This window comes from Callorhinchus milii, unplaced genomic scaffold (genome assembly GCF_018977255.1).
Source record: "Callorhinchus milii isolate IMCB2004 unplaced genomic scaffold, IMCB_Cmil_1.0 Scaffold3, whole genome shotgun sequence".
NCBI classification, from domain to species: domain Eukaryota; kingdom Metazoa; phylum Chordata; class Chondrichthyes; order Chimaeriformes; family Callorhinchidae; genus Callorhinchus; species Callorhinchus milii.
In genome coordinates, this window is record NW_024704744.1 from 48,878,749 (window position 1) to 48,902,777 (window position 24,029).

The 24,029-nt window shown below is 41.7% G+C and overlaps 1 protein-coding gene across 2 annotated transcripts in view; it reads left to right on the forward strand.

Annotated features, from left to right (window-relative positions):
* Positions 1–24,029, forward strand: part of mms22l (MMS22-like, DNA repair protein) — a 70,067-nt gene that overhangs the window by 32,879 nt on the left and 13,159 nt on the right. For both annotated transcript variants that reach the window (XM_007892939.2, XM_042333735.1), the window contains 5 exons: positions 12,457–12,647; positions 14,621–14,771; positions 18,210–18,352; positions 21,505–21,647; positions 23,288–23,447. In XM_007892939.2, coding sequence (XP_007891130.2) covers positions 12,457–12,647; positions 14,621–14,771; positions 18,210–18,352; positions 21,505–21,647; positions 23,288–23,447 — 788 coding nt within the window. The remainder of the gene's footprint in view (positions 1–12,456; positions 12,648–14,620; positions 14,772–18,209; positions 18,353–21,504; positions 21,648–23,287; positions 23,448–24,029) is intronic.

The window sequence follows — 24,029 nt, forward strand, 5'->3', positions numbered from 1 at the left end:
TAGTTCCAGAGCCTTGGAGCATAGTGGCTGAAGGCACGACCGTCGAGGGTGGAGCGGAGGACTCGGGGGAAGAGGAGGAGGCCAGACCCGGAGGAACGTTTTGAGGAGAGAGGAGGTCAGAGAGGTAGGGAAGTGCAGAGGAGTGGAGGGACTTGAATACAAGGGTGAGGACCTTGAAATCGATCCTCTCTGGGATAGGCAGCCAGTGCAGTCTGGCGAGGACTGGGGTGATCGGGGAGCGGAGTTCCATGTAGATGGGAATGCGGGCGGCAGAGTTTTGAATGATTTGGATTTTATGGATAGTAGTGGATGGGAGACCGGCGAGGAGGGCGTTAGAGTAGTCCAGCTGAGAGGTGGCAAAGGCATGGACCAGGGTTTCAGCGGCTTTTGAGGAGAGGTATTGGCGGAGATGAGCGATGCGTCAGAGGTGGTAGAAGGCAGTGCTGGTGAGGGACCGGATGCGGGGGAGGAAGGATAATTGGGGATCGAACCTGACTCCTAGGTTGCGTACGGGTTCGGAGAGTTTTAGGGGGAGATTGGGTAGGTGGAGGAGGTGAGAGCCATGAGCTTTTAGACGTTGATGAGAGCCAAAGAGTATGGCTTCTGTCTTGTCAATGTTCAGCTGAGGGAAGTTTGTGCTCATCCAGCCCCTGAGATCTAATAGGCAGGCTGACATCAGGAAAATGGGGGTCGCAAAGAGAGGTGGAAAAATAGAGTTGGGTGTCATCTGCATACATGTGGAAATGTACCCCATGTCTACAGATGACATCCCCAAGAGGGAGCATGCAGATCAGAAAGAGGAGGGGGCCAAGGATGGATCCTTGAGGGACCCCACAGGTGACCTGGTGAGAGCGGGAGGAGAAGCTGTTTATGCAGATGTACTGCTGGCGGTTTGTGAGGTAGGACTCGAACCAGAGAAGTGCGGTCCCACTGAGGTGGATGACGGAGGAAATACGTTGGTGGAGGATGGCGTGATCGACTGAGTCGAACGTGGTGGAGAGGTCCAGGAGGACAAGGAAGTAGAGGGAGCCCTGGTCACAGATAGAGAGGATGTCGTTTGTGACTTTCACAAGTGCAGTCTCTGTACTGTGGGCGGAAACCAGACTGGAGGGGTTCGAAGTGGGAGGAGAGGTGTGCGCGGAGTTGAATGGCAACAACGCGTTCTAGAACTTTTGAGAGGAAGGGCAGGTTAGAGATAGGGCGGTAGTCGCTGGGATTAGAGGGATCCAGGGAGCGTTTTTTCAAGAGGGAGGTGATGACAGCAGTTTTGAGGGAGGCAGGGACTGATCCTACTCAGTTTTGAGGACTGAAGGTCCACAGAGCAATACTGAAGCAAAGTGCCATATTACTGGCCGTACCGGTTGTCAGATGTCAAGCAAGGGAGAAGCAAGGAGGTGGTGACCAGAGGTGGGATCAAAGAAGCAGGTTTTAAGATGGGTCTTAAAGGTAGATAGAGAGGAATTGAGGCAAGTAGTTCCAGAGTTTAGAGGTGTGGTTGCTGAAAGCTTGGCCACCAATTTTGTGAATGATGTGCAATAGGCTTGTGTTGCCTGAGCGGAGGGGCCAAGCAGTGCAGGGTATCTAAAGATCAGAGGGATAGCGAGGTGCTAGGGCATGAGTGGATTCATACAGAGAGGTGATACTAGGATACAGAGAATCAACAGGGCCTGACCAGAATTCAGAAAATGGTGTGCGACGTTTGACATGGGTGAGGGTACAGGCACAGACTGTTGGATTGACTGGAACTTGATGCGCATCCAGGCTGTAATGTCTCACAGGCAGGCGGGCAATATGAGTTCCCATCTGGCAGTAAATGACGCTATTGAAGAGAAAGCAGTTTCTTAATCTGCCATGGCCATCAATCCTTCAGACAAATCAATAATTTATCTCATGGCTGTTTGTGGGGCTGTACTGTATGCACGGTGGCTTGTCGTTCTTGCCTACAAAATAAACACAGTCAATACCCTCGACGGTAATTACTCATCTGTTTTAAGATATAGCTTCTATAAAAATGCAAGTTCTTCCTGCTTTCTAACCTACTACTAAAAAGACTTAGCTGAAAGATTGCTATTTTTAGTGATCTGTGTAAATTAGGTCCCCATTGACTTTGAACTACTGTCCCCTTAACAGCTTTACTCTTTTGGTGTGAACTTTCTTGAATACTCCAAAGAGTAGCTTTGAAAACCCCCCAAGGAGTGAATCTCTTCTTAAACATTGGATTTTTCCAGTGAAGTTTAAGATGTCTGGCAACATAATTTGTTTCTCGCTGTTGATAATGGCCATTTTTGATAGAACTGTAAATTACCTTATTCACAGATGTGTTTTATTGTTTGGGTGTCTTGAATACTAGATTGTTTCTCTGAAATTCTAAACAGCTGTCTCTGATAGGTTTTTATGTTCTTGTAACTGATGTGAAATCCACAGGGTTGCACAAAATTCAATACTCTTAGCTTATTTGAAGGGATGGATTTATTTTAAAAAATTGCGCTGATCAAGATGGCTTTTTTATAGTTGTATTCTAATGTTGTCTGAATATTTTTTAAGTCATTAACATTTTTTTTTTACCAGGGCTGTATTTCTCCTCCTAACTCTGATAACATTAATTGTACTCAGGAATTTTTTTAAAATAAAAATTGGTAACTAGGCCTAATTAAAGAACATTGTTCTTACTGCATTGTTCGGGTTGGGAAAGAATAGTTGTAGAGTGGAAATGGGAACCAGAGTGAATGAACACCTTCAGACCTGAGCAAGAAGCAACATCAGCGGTTATCAGTGAAGAAGAGGTCAGACAGTAACAATGGGATTGAGTTCGACTGGAACAACAAGTGTTCCAGGGATCCTTTGAAGAAGCTTGTGTAGCTGGGATCCGTACTTTCTTGGGACATCGTCCTGTCGTTAAAGGAGCTATGCAAATGAATTTTGTTGTTGTTGAGAAGTTTATGTGACAATGAGTTCAATGGCGCTGAAGCGAGTTGCAAAAGTGCGCATCTCAAGATAATCTTGTTCATGAATCTTGAAGGTTAGAGGTTGGCAGTGCAGGGTTGCAGGTTGAAGCAGTCTGAATTTGAAGCTCCTGGAATGGGTGCTCATGGGGACCGCAGTGTGTGCCATGGAGATAAACCTCGTGGATTTCAAGGGCAACACAACCTGGATGTTTAACTGGATGCAAACAAACAGATTGAATGTATGTTTCTTTGAATAGTGGAAAGACCAAATATTCCCAGCAGACTAAGAAGAGGTGGCCAGTTTCTGGGAATTTGTATAAAGTATTCTTGACCTGGAAGTAATTGGTGCCCTTTTTGCAGAGCACTGTTGATGACGGACTTGTTTCGTTAGAAAGACTTGGTGGAACAGGCCAAGAGATAGGGTTGGGATTCGTCCTACTCAGCTCCTGTTAACCTTGCTGGCCAGGTCACTAATGGGCAGTGTGGACCCAGCTTGACAAGCAGCAGGAAGCACACCTACTTTAAAATCTGAGATTAGTTTAACGGGTTGCGTCCCTCTGGGGAATAAGTGCACATGCCGTTGCAGGCCAATGGAAACTTCCATGCATATGTGGACCTCTCAGTACTTTCGTTTGGATACTCTTAAGCATGATTTCCACCCACGTCAAACACCCAACTAGGCAAATAAAAATTCCAATTAAGAATTGTCACACGTATAAACAGAATTGTGAAGCATTGAGGGGGAACAATTTGTGCCACTGTTAGAGACTGGCCGCTTGCAGATACGTTCACTGTGTATTGGCAAATATGATTGGATTACCAAGTGGAGTGACTTTTAAATTGAAGCCAGCACTCTGTGTGTGGAAAAAATTGCCCTTCAGCATCATTTGCATGTGCCATATAAACACTGGATGATCAGAAACCTAATGGTGGAATGGGTCGAGATGCTCTTTTTAAAAAAAACTGGTACAAACACTTTACAGGAATTTTCCATGTACCGTTTACAGATTTGTTTTTATCACCCCTCCCCAAGTTACAGTAGATGTTTTAATTATTATTAATATTCGGTAGGTATTTCGACTCCTAAGTGAGGATTAATGTACTCTACTTGCAACGGTAGAGTTGCTTGCAACAGCCTGTTGTCAAATGTTAGAAGAGTCCTGCAGACTAGAAAAATCGCCACTTGCATCTATCTCAATTTGACGCTTAAATGTCATGAAGATGAATTTGGAGGAATTGGCTGAGGTGTTCTGCTGGTGTTCCTGTGCATAGTGACAATGAAGAGTTGGTCTTAATAGGGTCACTATTGCTTTTTTATGTGTTAAAGTGTGGTAGTGTAATTTACAAATTATAGTAATAGTTATGGAAACCTACAGGTGGTACTGGAATTGTAAATTGTGTTTGAGAAACAATAATAAAATATTTATTAATTTGAAATATGCATTATGGCTTGTTGAAAGAAAGTGTGTGTTACACAATGTGTATGTGGTGTGTGGTGTATGTGAAATATAATGGTAACATTTCAGATTGTTCACTTCTTCAACACTGGCATCACTTCTCCCAGCACAATGTCAATACATGTTGATGCCAATAATGCTGTCTTTTCAGAAATCAGGATTTTTTTTAGGAGGAATGGATAGGATTATCTATTATTTTGTTAATGGGAAGTGCAAAGGCTTGGTTGCATAAGCTTTGAGCGAAATCTGTATTGGGTGTGAACTCACTTATTCCTAAAGTGCTAGGAAGGCTGCTCTAGCTGTGATTATTAACAGAAATGTGGGAGATTATTCAAACAGCGAGAAGCAGACTATCTCCTTTAGGGGGCGGCTTAGGATGATGATAATGCTGGTGACAGCAGTACACACTGACACTGTATATAGTAAAGATTTTATTTGCTTGGTTCCTCTGTGTCTCTTGACTCGTGTTTAATAAAAGTCTCATGCCACATGGTCATGGCAACTGGATAAACGTGAAAGCTCTACTCTGCAGTAATACCTAGATTAATGAATTCAGGAATAATCAATAGTTCCAGCTCAATATAGATTATGTGCAACCTTGCTCAGAGGATTCTAATGTTATAAAATTAGTGAAGTTTCCAACAGGCAGAAGTACTGTAAAACAGCAGCCTCCACAGTGGATTCCTTTGATCCTGAGGAATGAAAGGACAGGAGGATCAGCTCAGGCCTAAATGAGATTACGGATGGTTCAGGAGCTTATCTGGTCTAATGCTAACTAGTGTGGCTTTGCTCATCCGAAGGGTTTTTACAGCAAACACTCTTTATCATGTATCATCATTCTGCTTCACAGTGGCAGGCATTAATCCCTCCTTCAGCCTCATCCAGTTAAAGGCTTCTGGCCAAGCCATGCTGAGTGCAAACGGAGCCTGAGACTCCTGGGTGAGGGATGCACTGGCATTGATTCACCGCCCCTCCACCCTCCAGTATGTTTGATCTGGGAAGGGCAGATCATTGCAAAGTTTAACCCTTTCCAACCTAAATGGCCCAACCAAATAAAAGAGCTGACATCAAAAACAGAAGTCGCTGGGAACACTCAGCAGGTCAGGCAGCATCTATGGAGAAAGGAAAGTGAGTCAACGTTTCGGGTCCACAACCCTTCATCAGAGCTGGGGCATGTTAAGAAGGAGAGGCTTTTAAGGGCTAACAGAGCGGGTGAGGCAGGGCAAGGAAGACAAAGGAGAAAATGGAGTGGAGGGCAGGGGATGATGAGTTAAAGAGGTCTCAATGATGCAAAACAAAGCGGGAGAATAGAGGTGTTAATACTGCAGAACAAAAGGTGGTGGTGGGGGGGGTGGGAAGAACTTGCAATAAAACAGGCAGATCAGGGAGAGAAAAGGTGTGTCTGGAAGCAAGATGATGTGGTCACAGAAGAGGGGGAGGGGTAAGGTGAACTGTTATGGTCTGAAATTGTTGAAATCAATATTGAGACCAGAAGGCTGTATGGTCCCCAGCAGATAGATGAAGTGCTGCTCCTCGAGCTTGCGCTGTGGCTCATTGGAATAGCGTAGGAGACCATGGATGGAGAGGTCAGAGTGTGAGTGGGAGGGATAGTTGAAATAGCAAGAGACCAGAAGCTCAGGATTGTGTTTGCGGACAGAACGGAGGTGTTCGGCAAATCGGTCACCCAATCTGCATTTTGTCTCCCCAATGTAGAGGAGACCACATTGTGAGCAGCGAATGCAGTAAACTACATTGGTTGTAGTACACGTAAATCACTGTCTCACTTGAAGCTGTGTTTGGACTGACATGTAGTCCTCATTCTAGGTGGCTTGAAGTTTGCTGGTTAGAGGCAACTTCTGTTATACAAATGCAGCTAATTTCAATCCTTCCTGTGGTGAGGGAATGAGAACTTGATCACATTTCTTTGAATATGAGCGAAGGGTATCCATTAGCAACAGGAGACAATAGAGTGAAATTTATTAATAGCCAAATAATATTTCCTAGAAGCACTTTCTGCATGACAGTTATTATGAATGGCAGAAATGAAGGATCCTATGTAAAACGAAATTCCATTTGTTGATGAAATAAAAGAAGCTCTCAGCTCTCCAGTCAGCACTTTATAACCCAGTTGCTTGAACTTGGCATTAACTTTGCATACATGATATTTTCAGGGTCCCAGCAGCTTGCACTGTCGGACTTGCACTGCCCAAAATTTCTGCTCACCTTAGCCTGTAAGATAAATTTGGCTTAAAATGTAAGATTATGCAGATTTGTAATAATGTTAATGATAATCCTTGCATTTGATATAGCGCCTTATCATGTCTTTGAGACGTCTCAAAGATCTTCACAGAACATACTGTAAAGTGAATTGACTGTATATTTTGTGAGCGAAACGCGGCAGCCAATTGCGCTCAGCAGTGTCCTATAAACAATCATGAATTGAAGTGACCAATTTATTATTCCTTTTTTTGGAAGAAATTATTACATCCAGAAAAGCGATCCGCCAATCGACTAACAACCAGGTTCCTACTTACTGCTAGGTAAACAAAATTAAAAAATTAATTTATTTTATATATAATTTTTAAACATAAAAGTTGGTAATTCTCACACTAACAACTGGCATATTTATAAACTGGGAATCAAGGTTTCAGAAACCCGATTTCTTCACATTGTTTTACATTGTCAGTGCTGGTGAGCAAAGTGAGACATTTTGTTCACAGGTGCTAAAAAATTGATTCCAAGAGCAATTCACTGTGTCCCTTATTTTGTGAATACACTCCACAGTGAGAGGGGAAAGTTACTGACTGGTATGGTTGATAAACATTGAGTAACTTCTGCAGCCCTCAATTGTCGTGATGTCAGTAATCCCTCATTCCCTGCATTCTTCCATTTGTGGTTACATTTCCGAACAAAATCGTGATGAAGGAACAGGCTGGTTACTTGGGATCATCTGCAGTGAAAAGGCCACTGGCACCACCAGCAGAGCTGGCCACGCCACGTGTAACGTATGTCAGTCAATGAACTCACACTATCTCTGTGTAAAGTGCTGACCGTATTATTCCTTCCCCACCCACCGCAAAAAAGTAGTCCTTTTATGTTGTGCAACACTGGCAAATGTTCCAGAGTCTGAAGCAATATTTCAGGCTCAAAATGCTCACAAAATGGGGTATTTAAAAAAGAACCGGAGAGTGAGCAATCCATTCATAACGATAAAGATTTGTTAATTTGTGTGTTGGTGTTGGGTGGCAGCTTTTCTGCCTTTTCTAACAACATTGGAAGTATGGCTGCCAAAAACGTACCTACTTAGGGGGTTCAAACTGTGGAGCGGGCAGACTGCCTGTAATTTCATCAAAATCACTCGATTGAATTCAGTCCTAGCAGTAATATGGTAGTGGCAGCCTGAAGTTTGTGAGCAAGAGACCAACTCTTTCTGAACATGTCTAGCCTCCAGAGGTTCCCAGCAGCTTTGAAGGTCGCCTTGATAGGTACCAAATCACATTACTTTGTATTCATATATCTCAGCTGCAGCTCTACAATGTTGTTTATGGAATTTAATAACTCAAATGCAATAATGCTGTGTGTGCGTTAATGTAGAGTCTCAATTGACTTGACCATAAGATAAATGGAAAGAGAAATGGTGGCACATTTCTACAGGTTGTTTTTAATAAGCATGTTATTTAGTTTATCAGGCTGCTGGTATAATACCTTCCAACCAACTCTTCCACACAGATTTGTTAATGTCTCTTTTTCCACAGGAACATTGATTCCCTGCAGACACATCTCTATTAAACCTCCAGAAACTTGCAACTTCAAAATTAGATTAAGTAGCAGGAACACTATTCCTGGAATAAAAGAAAATTGAGTGTGTTATTGAATTCATGCCACATTGTCTCAAAATGAGATATAGTATTATATAGTGGCTTTTTTTCTATTCCTTGTAACTCGGGCAGCTGGACACACTATTTTGATTGGCCATGGTCCCACATGAAAGGATATTGAGTCATATTCTGATTATTGGGTTTTATCATTTTTTTTACAGAATTTTCGCTGCTGAAGTTTGTTTTTTCCTTGTTTGTCTACTTGTCTTAGTTTTCAGATTTTGTTAAATGTAGAAAATAAATTGAAATTGAAGATGCAACATTGCTCATTTTAACTCCTTGGGACGATTGTCGTGTTTCTAATTTAAAGCAGAACCTTGCTGTTTTGGGGAGCATCTTTGCTATAAGCCAAAGCCTTAACGGGTAGAGTGCTTCGAGCTGGACAAACGGGGAAGCTTGTCAGACTGTGTTCCCCATGGCAAGCTATACAGTTTTAACTTTCTACTCCAGCAGTACCCCACACATACACTCTGGGATCCCCAAGCATTGGCTTTTGCCAACCTGTGCCTAAGCTCTCTGGAATTGGTTAGAGTGCATCTATCCAGGGTAGAGAGCACGCATTCCAGACACAGGGACATTATCTAAGTAAAATTGTTATCAAATTATTTTACCAGTTATAATGAGTTATAACCTATTGATGGCACTGATTATTATTAGATATTTTTGACAGCCATAAACAGGATGCTGGCCTATAGCAACATCAGTTGAGTTCAGATCTGCAGACGTCATGCTCAAGCTGTACAGTGCTCTGGTCAGTGCTCTGAGACCCTAACCTGCTCGAAGGATGGTATATAAATACAACTTGTAGTTGGTCGGGCCACACTGTGAATGCTTCATACAGTTCCAGTCGCCACAACATAAGGGGGCTACCCAGAGAGGAGAGCAATGAGGATGATCCACAATGTTAGAGAAATGAGCTATGAGCAATGATAGACAAGCCTGGGCTTTTCAGTCTTGAGAGAAACATTCTTATAAAGGTGGATAACATTTTAAACAGGATTGAAAAAAGAAACCCAAAACAATATTTGAGGATGCACCAAGACAGCAGAACAAGAGTAAATAGGTTTAGAATTGCAAAGGGTAATTTCAGAACAGATACAAGAAAGTTTTTCTTTACCCAGAGGGTAATTAACGACTGAAACAGGTTTCCAGGAAGGGTGGTTGAAGCTAGAACACGGGACTCATTAACAAAAACCTTGATACTATGATGGGAGAACAGTTGGGTGGGTATTCTGGAAGGATGAGATCAGATGAGCTAAAGGATCTTCTTCATCCAAATTGATCTTGTCATGTATTTTTCCTGCAATTTGCATATTTGCATATACTGCGATAGCTGCAATGCACATTCATGATGTGGAGTTATAATAATAATAATAATAATCCTTGCATTTGATATAGCGCTTTTCACGTCGGAAGGACGCCCCAAAGCGCTTCACAGAACACACTGTAAAGTGAATTGACAGTATATTTGTGGGCGAACGCGGCAGCCAATTGCGCACAGCAATGTCCCACAAACAGTCGTAGATTGAAAATGACCAATTTTATTATTGTTTTTGTTTTTTGGAGGGATTATTATTAGGCTCTGTGTAAGGAAACTTGCCCAAGGTTTCGCTCTCTGCCTGGAATTGAACTCAGGTCTCTCACTTGCAAAGCGAGTGCTCTAACCACAGAGCTACAGGACTCCTAAGCTGCAAGTTATTCAATTGAGAGACCTCGGAAGGAAAGTTATTTAACTTTCCATGTTTATGGTAGCACTTCGGTTCAGGGATAGGTTAATTATATCAAATATTTCAGAATTTTTTCAAAACAAACTAATGACAGTGTCTTGTGCCAGGTGAATGTTGGTTGTCAGTTGGACCGACAGTGTGAGGGATAAGGAGTATTCTCAAACCAGTCACATGATTGAATTAGATGGAGTTTGTATGTACTGTATGGCTGATGACTGGTAAATCAGAAAGTGATAGAGTGGATCTCAGCTACAAAGAGACTATCCAGGGTAGCGGTTAGGGAGCTAGATTTGGATTTGGTGCCTCTGGACGAGGGAGGGTGAAGCGAATTAGGGTAACTGTTGTGTGATGTCTGCTGGAGAGTATGTGTGGGTGGAAATTGTGTGAGAACAGCATCAGGCTCAGCAATTGTTACCTCCCACAGTGAAGTATGGTCACTGTATAATCCATAATGAATGGGCATTTGACAAGGTACTGCCTGTCGCACATCAAGTGCTGGGTGAGAGCTAACTTCCTGCAGTTTAATGTCAACAAGGTTAAGGCACTCCTGCTTGGCTCCCATCAGCACCTCCATACCTCAGGTGCTGACAGCAACTCCCTCCATGGATGCACTCTACATCTCACAGAGCCAATACAGAACCTTGGCGTCATGTTTGACCTCACCTGCCCTTCATGCCCCACATCCATGCTACGACCCGCTCCGCCTTTCCTCACCTCCACCACATCGCTCGGCTCCACCACTGTCTCACACCGCAGGCCCCCGAGTTCCTCATACACAGATTTATAGCGTCCAGACTCAACTACGCAAACTCATTGCTTGTCGGCCTCCCCCAACTCCTCCTTCCATAGGCTGCAGATCATCCAGAACTCTGCAGCCCGTGTCATCACCCGCATCAGGCTCCGAGACCCTATTAGTCCCAAATGTAATTTTGTTGTTGTTGTTGTTGTAAGGGTTGTGGCAACTTTATAAATTATTGCTGATGTAATTGCCCATCTATATGAAAACAGGACGAAGGATAGGAGACCTGACGAGTGTGGTATTTGTTTAAGTGTTTTATGCAACCGTTTTCAGTGTTCCTTTCCTACTGCAGTGAAATACCTGTACATTTATACTCTGATACAGTGTTCTGCCCAGGACCTCGCTATGCAGGTTTCCACAGGGGTTGGCCTGATAATTGATGAGCGACCATCCACATCACCAGTGGAGATAGTTCCACAGCGAGTACTGCCGTTTTGTCATCATGACTTATTCAACCTATGGTTTTAAAATTGATTTTGTGACATTACACCTCTGAAAGTATGAAAATAAATGTTTTTATAGCAGCGTCCAAGCCACGTGTGTGATCTAAAACAAAATCTGTCTCAACAGCTACCTGCTTAAGAAAAAGAGAGACGCCACTGTCTCCTGGAGCCATCTAACAACTGTCCCAACAATAAATGATTCAGACTTGAACCTGTAATAGGAGACCAATGGCCCATTAAAGATCACTTAAACATGGTCCCAAAGGGGCTGCTCGTAGATAGGCTGCACTGTCTGACATACTTATTGTATGGTTACATAATTTCTGTATTTTGATAGAAAATGTATCCCTTTGGCACAGATGTTTATCCCATTAAGATTGCAAACTATAAATAAACAGCAGAGGATGCGTGTGTAACCTGGCTCAAAAGTATTCTGTTAACAGGAGTGAATCCCCTGGTAGTTGATAGAGAGCTTGTTTTGGTTCTCAGTTTATACCCACTGAAACGGAATTGACTCTCTTCAAACAAGTGCCGTGCCGCAGATGAGAAAATATTTTGGGAAACGTCACGTGGCTCTCGATGCTGGTAATAAAACCGCATTGATTCTTCCCTATATATGCAGCTACTGCCATCCAGCAGCCAGTCAGAATCTGTATCTGTAGCCCTTGGGTATGAGTGAACTTTCATGTTATTTATTGGTTGGTTTAGACTCTTGCTTCTGTTACTCTTCCCTGTCTTCCCAAATGTTCCTCTAACGGTTTACCTTCACAGATCCGCTCATCCACCACTCCATTGAGTCTAAAGGACACTAACTTACTTACTCCTGCTCTTTACTATATGTTAAAGTAAAATATCTCAGCCTCTCCTAACTGGCTACTTAGCCTGAGTCTCTGCACATACAGCGAGGCAGCACAAGGAGCTGTTTCTTGATGGGATTCTATCCTAAGATGACTGCAGGGAATAAAGTTAGGGGAACAAGGAATGGGTAAACGAGACAAAAATATTTAAGGAACTTAAGAAAAGAAAAAACAAGACAGCAAAATAATAAAACAGTGGAATTAGAAAAACTGAAATGAGAAAATACTTACTTTATTGGACTCTAAGAATCACAGAGAGGATGAGGAGGATTTGTTTAATGTGTGTTCATCTTTCCTGGATCTCTTTTTTGTTTAAATGTATTTGTTTTTCTCAATTTGTCTCTTGTCAGGAGTGTGCACAAACGCTTGGTGCAGTCTCCTCAGCAGCCTCGGGTGGCCTCCCAGACGGCTCCTGCCCCATTAGTTGCCAAAGAGCGCCATCTAGCTATCGCCAGTGCCCTCTGGAAGAATTTCTTCCCTTTTTTGAAGAGCCAAAGACTGTCGCAGATGCCTCCGACACAAGTAGCTGACGCTGCTGCAGGTTAGTGTGATTCTCATTAAAGAGCTGTGCCCTGACTGTCAACCGTTAAACATTGCACCTAATACCCATTACAAAAGATCCATTTTCCACAAGAGTGCTACAAGAAAACCTCCTGCACTCAATCTGAGTTGAGTTAGAAATTGCAGCAAATATGAAACCTTGGTTAATTTTTTTTTAGGGGGAACAATTGTATAATCACTACACTTTGCAGAGAACTGTGTGAAACCCTTTGAAACATTTCAACATGATAAGGCGCTATATTAAATGCACAGATTATTATTATTACTCAGCACTGCCTTCCTTTCTTTATTACATTTCCATCTTCTAATAACATTTATATAGTGCCCTGAACACTGGGTAGTGTCTCAGAGCTCCCTACAGTGACAGAGCAGAGGGATTGAGGCAGGGAGTTCCAGGATTTTGGGGTGTAGTGACAGGAAAGCACAGCTACCGATAGTGAAGAGGAGGGACAGGCACTTGCAGGAGGCTGAAGCCAAGTGAGTGAAGGAGTGAGTGGGGTTTAAGCATGTCAGACAGGTAGAGAGGTGACAGGGCATGAAGTGATTTGGATGTACAAGAAACGTGAACCATTAATCCAGGGAAATGTTGCTTTAATGAGACTGAAACCATGCCACTGTCTATTCGATAAGACTATGCCAATTCTTTATAATACACATTGAATGTACAATAGCAATATCTCTGTGTTCCTTTTTCACTAAGTAGGAAAGTATATTGTTTTCTATTGCTACTGTACTCAAGAGTGGAATGGGACCACAGTTCATTGTACTTCTAGAAAATCATTCTGTGTTTATAAAAAAAAGTGAATGAAATACATTAAAACCACTCCCACACAAACTTAAAGTGGTGAAGATTACAAATACCAGTGAACAGTTGCAGAGATTTAGTACAATTGAGTTTAAGCGACCTTTTATGGCACCTGCAATATGGAACTTAATCTAAAACCTTGGAGTAAATGTAATAATAATCCTTGCATTTGGTATCGCGCCTTTCACGTTGGAGGATGTCTCGAGGGACTTCATGGGATAAACTGTAAAGCGTAATTTCTGTTTTGTGGGTGGAAAATCAACTATTTATTACTAGCTGTGATTTTGGCAGTGTGTAGGTTGGCTTGTAGACCTGATGCTGTAGCCAGGCTTGTAGCCCTGACTATCTGACCCTATGACTAATACTACAAGTCTGACTTATTATTGCAATAATTTGAACTTTAGTTTGGTCAGGTTGTTTTCTGGATTTGTAATGAAGTAGAATGGAAACTTCCTCAGTGTTGCATGATTTTCAATGTCACATTTAGTATTTCTTACTGAAATATTAACTTTAATTTTGTAGAATGCTCTCCTACTGCACACAGATTTGGATATTTCTCAAAGTCTAATGCCTTATTTATACTGCATTTTTTGTCTTCAAATTAACTCAAAATGATGCCAAATCAATAGTAAAAAGTTGCATCAATCTGGTTTTAAGTATCATAATTGCAAAACAAGTTGTGCTGAGGAACTTTGAGAAGGTAGTTCATCCTTGAAAGGCATTCTCATTGCTGCAGTATGAATGCAAACAGTGCAAATTATTTCAGTCTCTGCTGACAAAATGACCTTTAAAGTTCTGGGGAGATCCACAAGGGTTTTATTGTTACTAAATCGCTGTTGTACTTTCAGCTGTTTAATAACATTACAAAATTAAGCGACTTTTGGCTCTTGTTAGAGGAGAATCTAAATGTTTCCTGCTCTGAATCACTTCAGTCCTGACAGTGTAAATGAAATATTAGTGTCAGTACAAAGTACTGAGATCTCAGCCAAGCCACTAATTTAGCACTAGCTGTCCAATAATGTTTTTTTTTAAAAAATACAATTTTGATTGACTTATAACACCTACTATAGTTGGAAGCTTTTGTCTGAGGTATTAGCAGAATTTGATGGTCATTAATACAATTTGTTTTCAAACCTTATATATTTCAGGTTTTACACTGCTGGCTATGGATATGCCAAGTGCAGCACCTCCTGAACTTCAGCCACAGCCTCTGGAAGCCATCCTGAGGCTATTTGGCTGGGATGACATGGTCTTTCCACAGCTTGTGTCCCGATATCTCATCCATCTCATTCAGAACAGGTAAAGCCGCCTTGTTTTCCTGGGCAGGCAGAATCTGTTACATTATCTATTTCATATTTCTATTATATTAAGTTTTTAAATGTTTCATCGGGCTCAGTATGTAGCACCGTCACCTCTGAGTTAGACGGTTTTGGGTTCAAGCCTCACATGAGGCCTTTGAACTCATATAGTTTAGGCTGATACTCCAGTATAATGCTTGGGGTGTGCTACCTCGTTGGAGGGGTCATGTTTTGGTTGAAATGTCAATCAGAGTATTGTCTACCCGTTCAGGTGGATGTTAAAGATCCCATTGCACTGTTCGAAAGAGAAGAGAGTTTCTTCTAGTTTCTTGGGCAGAAATCCCCACATAAAATTGATCATTCACTTCATGGCTCTTTGTGGGACACTACTGTGTGGAAATTGGCTGTCATCTTTGCCCGCAAAATCTAGGCACTACACTTTTGTGTGATTCCTGTTAAGCCCTTCGATATGCCCTCCCACATGAAAGGCGCTATACCAAATGTAAGGATAATAGAATTATTCAGTATCAATACTAGGCTATATGGAAAGTCTCAAGAAACACTGCTTCTATGTTGCTTTTGGTTGTAAGGCTTTGTGCATGATTATGTTTAGATAGAAACGTAACCTTGGATAGACAAGGATGTCCTGCTCAGGTACTTCAGCTTGCCAGTAACCGGCCTGATAAGGCACTTGGACAATCATTTGAAGGAGAGCTGCCCACTTTGTTTTGCATCACGGTTTTGAATTTTCTTTTGGTCAGCTGGGTGTCTTACACAGGAAACCCAGCGCCGTACTTTGAAGTATCCAAACCAAACCGAGAATTCCGCATATGTATGGTTTCTGTTTATCTGGTATGAAGGGAACATCTTATCAGTAATCCAGGATTGGCAAGAGGCAAGGCACTGGGATTTCAGAGTATGCTTTGGTGTATTGCTGGAGTTTAAACAGCTGGTCACTGAACACTGGCAATCTTCCTGCTGCTTATCCAGTTAGACCCATCCTACCTATCAGGATGTTGACTTGCAAGTTTTGGATCCAACTCAACATTGGGAATAAACAAGTAATTTAACAAGTAAAATGAGCTCACTTTAAATCAGAGTATACATCTGAGATTTAAAATGCTGTTTTTAAAAAAAAAAAATTTTCATATGTAGAAGTTAAACTAAAGTACAAAAGATCAAGAGGGAACACTCCAAGGTTGAAAGAATTTGAGAAAATTACTTTCTATTTTTTAATTTTAGCTGTTGAGTGTTGTAATATGGTTATGTTGCCTTTCATGTAGCTCCTGTAAAATTGATTTCTGCAAATGTTGAATAATAATATACAACTTGGGACATGTACACAACTCAAATCAGAAGTAAAAAACAAAATAAGTTATTAAAGTATGTATTTTACAATTTCTCAAGGAGCACAACATGATCTTGTACCCGTGCTCTTTCATGCGCAGAATGCAACCAACCTCGGAATTATGCTGTAGGTTTGTAATGCATTAACTCAACTCTTAAACTCTGTTAAAGGTAATTAGCTTTTTGAGTTTCTTTTAGAATGAATATTGTGTGTGTGGGGTGGGGGTTTGGTCAATCAGTCATGCAGAAGCCCATCACCACGCTTAAGAGTATTCAAACCAGATTGAGAGTTCCATAAATGTATGCCACCGACACATGGAAATTTCTCTGTGTCTGCAATGTGCAATTTCTCCCAGAAAGGATGTATCTTGCTTACCTAGTTCTGACATTATTACAATGCAATTTATATTAACGTAGCACCTTTCATGTCGGGAGGACGTGCCAAAGTGCAGGTTGGCCAGAGCCAGTGCTTGGGGACTCCAGAGTGTGTGTTGTATTACTACTGGAGTTTAACAAGCTAAAGTTGCAATGTTTGCTATTGTGAGCACTGTCTGCCAAACTTTTCTCTTTGACCGTGCCTTCAGCTCCCCTCTCGACTCTCTTCCTCCGCCTCGCTCCCTCCCTTCCCTCCCCTCACCCTGACCATTTCCCCCCTCCTCTCTCCCTCCCTTCCCTCCCCTCACCCTGACCATTTCCCCCCTCCTCGCTCCCTCCCTTCCCTCCCCTCACCCTGACCATTTCCCCCCAATGCTCGGGTCATGACCCAACTGTGCAGCGCCTTGGGACGTCCTCCTGACGTGAAAGGCGCTCTATAAATGGAATCTTGTTGTTGTTGTTGTTGTCGTTGTCGTTGTTGTTGTTGTTGTTGTTGTTGTTCCTGCTGTTTGCCCAGCTTGGACATTTCTTTGACTTGTAAGATTAACGGGAGATGAATGTGAAGAATCTCTGTTCCCAATGACTAGTCTGCCATTCTATGTCTGGCCGACGAGCCAAACTGGCTGGTCTGTCACAAGCATTGTGTTGTGAGTATATTGGAACTCTTAGGCTCAGGAATTGGGCTACTGAGATCACCTCAGAGGTTGAGTCGATTCCAACATTTTGTTGCCAAGCATGCCACCTTGGATCCAGCCAAGCAAAACAGAGACCCTGCTTACCTTCCTCTCCCCCTCCCCCCAACCTCAGACGAGGATGAACATTTGTAAAGGACATGGCACTTCATTTCTGTAAAGAATTAAATACTTCTTAATTTGTAATTATCTTGAAATAAACTTAAAAATAAAACCCTGGTATCTTCTTTGATACAGAAATCCTACTAGAGTCCGTGGGGAATTGCAAGTTGCTAGTTATAATGTGCAGTCCTAGACTTTAAACTGCATATCAGCAGTAGAGAGATTTACCTTCACTAAATGGGATAGTGAAGGTAAATCCAGAACAATACTTTGACACACCAAGACAGCAGGACAAGAGGCTTGGTTGTGAAGGCCATTTTTTAAGTAAGATTTCAGAAAATATTTACACAGAGGCTAACCAACAACTAGAATGGATACCAGGAAAGGGGCTTAACTGGGACATCTCAAAGCAGTTCTCTGGATTTTTACTGCAAAGTATAGTGACTGTGTATTTTGTCAGTAAACATTTGCAAATTTGTCCAGCAGTGTCCCACAAGCCGCCATGAATGACTAATTGTATCTGGGGGATTTCTAGCAAGAACACTCCCTTCTCTATCCAAATAATGACATTGAATGTTGAACGTCCACCTGAAAAGGCACACAGCTGGTCTCATCTCAAGGACAGCACCTCCAACAATGCAGCTCTCTCCTAGCACTGCACTGGAATGTCAGCCTATGCTGTGAGTTCAAAGCCACAACTTGGGGTTACATACTGAATCAGCCTTACGCACAAAATGTGACAGACAGTCATTTAGTTTGTTTGGAAATGCCGTCCAGCATCTCGTGCATTAAAAATAGCTGATTTCCAGATCACTGGGTCATCACTATTGTCTGTACTTCACAGCACTGTATGGAGGTTGTGACATTTCAGAAAAAAACAATGTGTTGTAAATTGCTAACAATCTTCTTCAAATTCCTCTCAGTTCCGTAGTGGAAGCTCTTACAAGTCTAGGATGCAACTGGTATCAAACATCTTTCATCCATTCGTGGTTTCGGTGTGTTTTGCAGCAACATATAAATCAACCTACAGTTGCTCCAGACAGAAAGGATCATGGCCACACAGTTGGTAAGCAGAGAAAGACATGTTTTATTGAGTTGTAATTTAACAATGTGGGAGTGTGAAAGGCAAACCGTAATTTGAAATACTATATTATTAGGCTCGTCTCGCCACAAAACATAATCCTTGTTTTCAGGCACAATGAGTAGCCAGTATCTGTGAAGGGTAGTTCTAAATATATATTTTGACAACGTTGTGGTTAGAATCTCCACTATTTTGTAATTTTTGCCTATCTCAAACGCACTGAATGTTAACCGTTCTACTCAAACAGTTGTTATTTTTGCAGCCACTATGATGCACTCACTCTTTGCTACTTATATTCCTTTTCACTGTTCATCAATAACATCATTTTGGGGAACATATGATTCACTCTGTATACATTTTGCACATAGCTCGCACAAACTACTAAGGGGGGTGGGGGGGTAAATTCAATCACATGTAATCCGTTACAATTAAAATTAGGACCGATGAAAGTGGGAGAGCAGATTAACCAGGGCGATGAGCAAAGAGTGTCAAGCGGGGAAAGGAAGCCCAGGGATAGGGTACTGGTGAATAGGACTAATAGCCCGAAGTCAGAATTAAAGGTGCTATATCTGAATGCGCGAAGCATTTGAAACAAGATAGATGAGTTAAAGGCACAAATTGAAACAAACGGGTATGATCTAGTAGCCATCACCGAGACATGGTTACAGGGAGATCAAGGGTGGGAGCTAAATATTCCAGGGTACGTGGTGTATAGGAAAGATAGGCAATGTGGTAAACGAGGAGGGGGTTGGCCCTGCTAATAAAGGATGGGATAAAAACAGTAGAGAGGAAAGATTTTAAATCAGAAAAGCAGGAAGTAGAGTCAGTATGGGTAGAGGTACGTAACGACAAGGGGCGGAAAACTCTAGTGGGAGTAGTTTATAGACCCCCGAACAGCAGTCACAGTATCTCTCAAGGTATAAATCAGGAAATTAGCAGAGCATGTAGGAATGGAAAAATATTAGTTGTGGATGATTTTAATCTGCACATAGATTGGGACAACCAAATTGGGAAAAATATGATAGAGGAAGAGTTTATAGAATGTATTAGGGATAATTATCTAGATCAGTATGCCGAGGAGCCAACCAGGGAACAGGCCATATTAGACCTTGTTTTGTGCAGGGCTGATCAGCAAACTGGAAATTAAGCCTCCTCTAGGGCAAAGTGATCATAATATGATGGAATTTAGCATTAAGTTAGAGAGAGAAGTAGTTAAGTCCGAAGCAAAGATTTTAAATTTAAGTAGAGCCAATTTTGCTGGTATGAGAGACGATTTAGCCAAAATAAACTGGGAAATTAGACTTAAGGATTTGTTAGTAGACCAGCAATGGCAGATGTTTAAGGAGATAGTGCAAAATTCCCAGCGAGCACATATTCCTTTGAGGAATAAGAATGGCACGGGAAAGGTGGCCCAACCCACAAGGTTAAGGCCCACGGAATTAATGGGAACATATTAGCATGGATTGAAGAGTGGCTAACAGGTAGAAAACAGAGAGTAGGGATAAACGGGTCATTCTCGAATTGGCAGGATGTGACCAGTGGAGTGCCACAAGGATCAGTGCTTAGGCCTCAGCTATTTACAATTTAGACGAGGACATTGAATGTAACGTATCTAAATTTGCGGATGACACTAAACTAGGTGGGAGAGTAAGCTCTGAGGATGATGCAAAAAGATTGCAACGGGATAGAGATAGGCTCGGGGAGTGGGCGAGTAGGTGGCAGATGGAATTTAATGTGGGGAAGTGTGAAGTTATTCACCCAGGTAGAAAAAATAGAAAAACAGATTATTTTCTAGAGGGGGAGAGCTTAGATAGTGTTAGTGTTCAGAGGGATTTGGGTGTCCTTGTACACCAGTCTCAAAAAGTTAGTTTGCAGGTGCAGCAAGCAACTGAGAAGGCAAACGGCATGTTAGCGTTCATTGCAAAAGGTTTAGAGTACAAGAGTAGCGAATTCTTGCTGCAACTGTATAGGGCCTTGGTGAGACCGCACCTAGAGTACTGTGTGCAGTTTTGGTCTCCTTATTTAAAAAAGGACAAACTTGTCCTTGAGGGGGTGCAGCGTAGATTCACTCGGATAGTTCCTGGGATGAGGGCACTGACCTATGAGGATAGGCTGAATAAACTAGGGCTATATCCTCTAGAGTACAGAAGAATTAGGAGAGATCTTATTGAAACATATAAGATTGTTAAAGGGCTGGATAAAGTAGACACTGAGGGTCTGTTTCCCCTGGTAGGAGAATCTATAACCAGGGGTCACAGTCTTAAAATTAAGGGTCAGCCTTTTAGAACAGAGTTGAGGAAACATTTCTTCACTCAGAGGGTAGTGAATTTTTGGAATTCACTACCCCAGAAGGCTGTAGATGCTCAGTCCTTGAACGTTTTCAAGGCTGAGACTGATAGATTTTTTAAAAATAGAGGGATTAGGGGATATGGGAATAGGGCAGATAATTGAAATTAGGTCTGAAGATCAGCCATGATCTTATCGAATGGCGGGGCAGGCTCGAGGGGCTGAATGGCCTACTCCTGCTCCTAGTTCTTATACACATGATTCGCATATGATTGACATAACTTGTATTATCCACCCCAAGGCAAAATGGGCGAATAAGTGGCATGTGTAGTTTAATGTGCAAGTCATTCTTTTTTTTTTTAAATATTTTTTATTGGAAAAGTTGTTTAAACAGTAATAGGAAGGAAGGAACAAAATTGCTATGTGAATTGCTGTTTCAAAACGCCAGTTCATTATCACTGATTTTTGGGGGGAGGGAGGAAAGATGGCTGAGTAATAGGCAATTTTAAGATTCAAATAAAGTCTAAGCATCAACGCATCTCAGATTTAGTGGTCATAAATATGGACTTTAGCTCTTATAATACCTTGCCTAATCACTGTTGTATGTATTTTTCACAGTGTGTTTATCTTAGGCAGCTTTAACTTGTGTGAATGTCTCAGGAATTGGATTAGTTAAAATAATCACGATTGATGCTGTAGCTCAATTTTAGCAAGCTACAAAATTTACTAATGGAATTATTACTCTTAAGTATGAATCATAGCTGAATTAATCGGTAAGACTTAATTTCAGTAGAAAGCATTCTTAATTAACACATTGAAATGGTGATGATCTTCTTTCCCTTCATAAACAGGCAGGATAAGCATGGACCAGTTGGCAGAGCTGACCAGGATAGTGTGTAAACTGCCAGAAATAGAGAATCTTTTTTTCCAGGCACAACTTACTCAGTCAGCAGTGAAGATGGAACCCAAAACTGCTGTCTTCCTATTCGTTAAGGTAATGCCTGTTTACAAACAGTAGGAGGTTGCATTTAATTAAAATAATAGATTAATTATGCTAACCATGTAGCTTACCAGTTTGGAGCAATGGCACTTGCTGCTTGTGTAGCTTGGACTGCTCCAGCTATTAGGACTTTGGCTTGTGGACAAGTTTCGCCCACAAAATACACAGTCATTTCATTTAGATTTCTCGAAGACGTAATAAGGAACTATATCAAATGCAAGGATTATTATTATTATTAAGTGTACCCCTCGAAGTTTCATTGAAGTCTTGCATTACTTTGCCAGACATGTCTCTTTTGGGACTAATTCAACCTTGGGGGTTTTCCCCTGAGTTTGTCTTTGTGCAAATTTAATCTGAACATGTATGGAAGGATATTAAACGCTGCATGATGGTTAGGATGGAAATATTGTGTATCCCAAGGGCAAACCTCATAGATTCAGTTGGACTAGAATTATAGGGTAAATAAAACAATTATAAGATTATACTGAGTAAAATACTGCACTGACTGACTGAAAAAGATGTACTGTTTGCTATGATCAATTAATTTACCAATGACCACAAATCACCCCCTTTAATTTTAAAACAACCAAAAATGTTCTGAGCACATTAAACTTTTAAGTATGATAGCATAGTGGTTAGAGCACTCGCCTCACAAGCAAGAGGACCTGGGTTCAGTTTCTGGGCGGGGCAAAATCTAGGCAACTCTCCACATGCCTCTATTTACTGAGCAATAAATAGGAACCTGGTTATGAGCTAATTGACGGATCGCTTTCTGGGGGTAATAATCCTTCAAAAATAAACGGCCACTCAATCCATGATTGTAGGACACTGTTGCGCAGCATTTCACCCACAAAATGTACAGTCAATCCACTTTATGGAATATCATGTGAAGCGCTTTGAGACGTCTCATTGATGTGATAACGTGATATATCAAATGCAAGGATTATTATTATTTAAACTTAGTTTGTGCTGCACTTTAAAGAGAGCATCAAATTCGAAGCTCCTGGTTTCTGAGTGTGGCAGTCAGGTCCGCAGTGCTCCAGGATACTGTTAATGACAGACGAGGAAGATATCCAGTTCCTTGTCCAGCGAGAGCCACCCTGTCTATTAGGGCTTTGGCTTTCGGGGTTAACATGAGGCGAGGTGAGAAGAATCCCTGACCCCAGTGATTGTTCTGCCTCTCAGTGTCCTGCAGATGAGCCAGGCTGGTTCTTCTGCCATCATCAACAACACAAAAATCAGGAGGACGGCCAAGGCGCTGAATGTTATCATCAGCAGTGTCTTGGAGAACTCCGGCCTCACTGCAAGAACTGAACTCCTGTGACCACGTCAAAGCATTGACATTCGTTTCTTCACTTCATCTTTATTTCTCAGGCCCCATGCTTTATTGGAAAGAGTATCACATATTTGCACAGATGTGTGTTAAAAGCCTTTTAAAATGACTTCTAGATAATGCAATCTGATGGGGGTCATGAGACCAAGTCAGCTCTTCGCTCTGCCTTATGTTTTGGAAAGGGAGAGAACGTTTCAAATCTCACCTCGCATTTTAGCTTGTTTTGCAAAGAGCAGTTATTTTGTACAACACACAGTCAGATCACATTTGCAAACTTGATTTACTTGGTGTTTTTCCACAGGCGGTTGGAAAGACTTACACTCAGTTACAAACTCTAGGAGACAAGTCTGCTATGGTCTCAAAAGCCCTGGAGTATGTAGGTGATATACTGAAATACACAAAGCCCTATTTAGCCAACAAAGGGCCAGCAGAAGGTCTGCAGTTGATGTACTGGACTGTTGGTAAGTGTCTCATCCTTTATGGTTCTACGTTTGACACATTGCAGATGAACTCCTTCAAACCTGGAGGGCACTGTAGTAGCAAAGAATACTGTGAGTGTGCGTGTGCGCTGTGGGGTGGGAGCGGGGAAGAAACACGGGTAAAATATGACAGCATTGCCATAGAATACAATTTTGTAAGTGGTTCGGCGGTTTCAAAAAATCAAACCTTCGGTTCCATGAAGCAATTACTGCCTTACTAGATGAGCAGTAAGAACATTCAGGGTTTTAGAGAGAGAGCTGGAGAGTGGAAAGTTGTTACTGGGAGAGCTGGAAACTTTTTTAAAAAAAGGACGATTTAGACACTCTGATATGATGGGCTGAATTGCACCATTTTTGTGCCAACAATTCTGGTTTTAGATATGCATATAGTTGACACTTTAAAAACAGAAATTCTGAAATAACATGGGGTTAAAGGCTCTCCAGTAAAGATGCTGTAAACGTTTTATTTGAGCGGCTGCCTATGATTGGGACCCTTTTTGTATTGTGGCTGTTCACAGTATTAGCATTTAGTTAATAAAAGAATCGTGTGATGAAGAGATGGAC